General features: G+C 57.5%; 1 protein-coding gene across 1 annotated transcript in view; it reads left to right on the top strand.

Moving 5' to 3' along the window:
* Window positions 1–717, top strand: part of AKAP8 (A-kinase anchoring protein 8) — a 31475-nt gene that overhangs the window by 17105 nt on the left and 13653 nt on the right. Inside the window, exons 15-16 of the mRNA XM_019470589.1 lie at window positions 263–402; window positions 500–712. Coding sequence (XP_019326134.1) covers window positions 263–402; window positions 500–712 — 353 coding nt within the window. The remainder of the gene's footprint in view (window positions 1–262; window positions 403–499; window positions 713–717) is intronic.

The following is a 717-nucleotide window of genomic DNA, read 5'->3' as shown; positions in this document are numbered from 1 at the left end:
CCCGATTCTTTCCACTCCTACCCGGCGTGGGATTTTTTTTTTTTTTTCCCGGGGTTCTTCTCTCACTGCAAATCCTCCGGGATTTTCCACGACGGATTTGGTTTGGCTCTTTTTTCTCCTCTACCATTTTAAGAATCGTCCGTCGCCAAGCCGGTTTTCGGTTGCCAAAAAAAACCTCTCCCGCGTTTTCGCGGCGGAGATTCCCCTTTGCCTCGCCGCAGCTCGCTGACTCTTTGTCTCTCTCCCGTCTTTTTTTCCGCAGGGAGAAGATCCCTTTACGGATGAAATCGCGGATCAGGATGTGGAGGAGGCGGCGACGGGGGAGGGGCGACCACAGCCGCCGCCGTCGAGGTTGCCCAGGAAGGAGGAGGAGGAATCGGGGAAGCCGCGGAAGCGGCGGAAGCTTCCGAAGAGTTTTCCAAACCTGAGGAATTTCTTAAAAATCTGGGGGAGCAAGATCAGCCCCCCAAACCGCTGCTGATGCCCCCGTTCCTGCAAGACGACGAGCTGGAAGCGGAGGGGTTGCCCAGGAAGGAGGAGGAGGAATCGGGGAAGCCGCGGAAGCGGCGGAAGCTTCCGAAGAGTTTTCCAAACCTGAGGAATTTCTTAAAAATCTGGGGGAGCAAGATCAGCCCCCCAAACCGCTGCTGATGCCCCCGTTCCTGCAAGACGACGAGCTGGAAGCGGAGGAGATGGCGTCGGAGGCGCCGGCGCAAG

The sequence above is a fragment of the Aptenodytes forsteri genome, unplaced genomic scaffold (genome assembly GCF_000699145.1).
Source record: "Aptenodytes forsteri isolate BGI_AS27 unplaced genomic scaffold, ASM69914v1 Scaffold687, whole genome shotgun sequence".
NCBI lineage: Eukaryota > Metazoa > Chordata > Aves > Sphenisciformes > Spheniscidae > Aptenodytes > Aptenodytes forsteri.
This window is presented reverse-complemented; position numbering and strand designations above follow the sequence as displayed.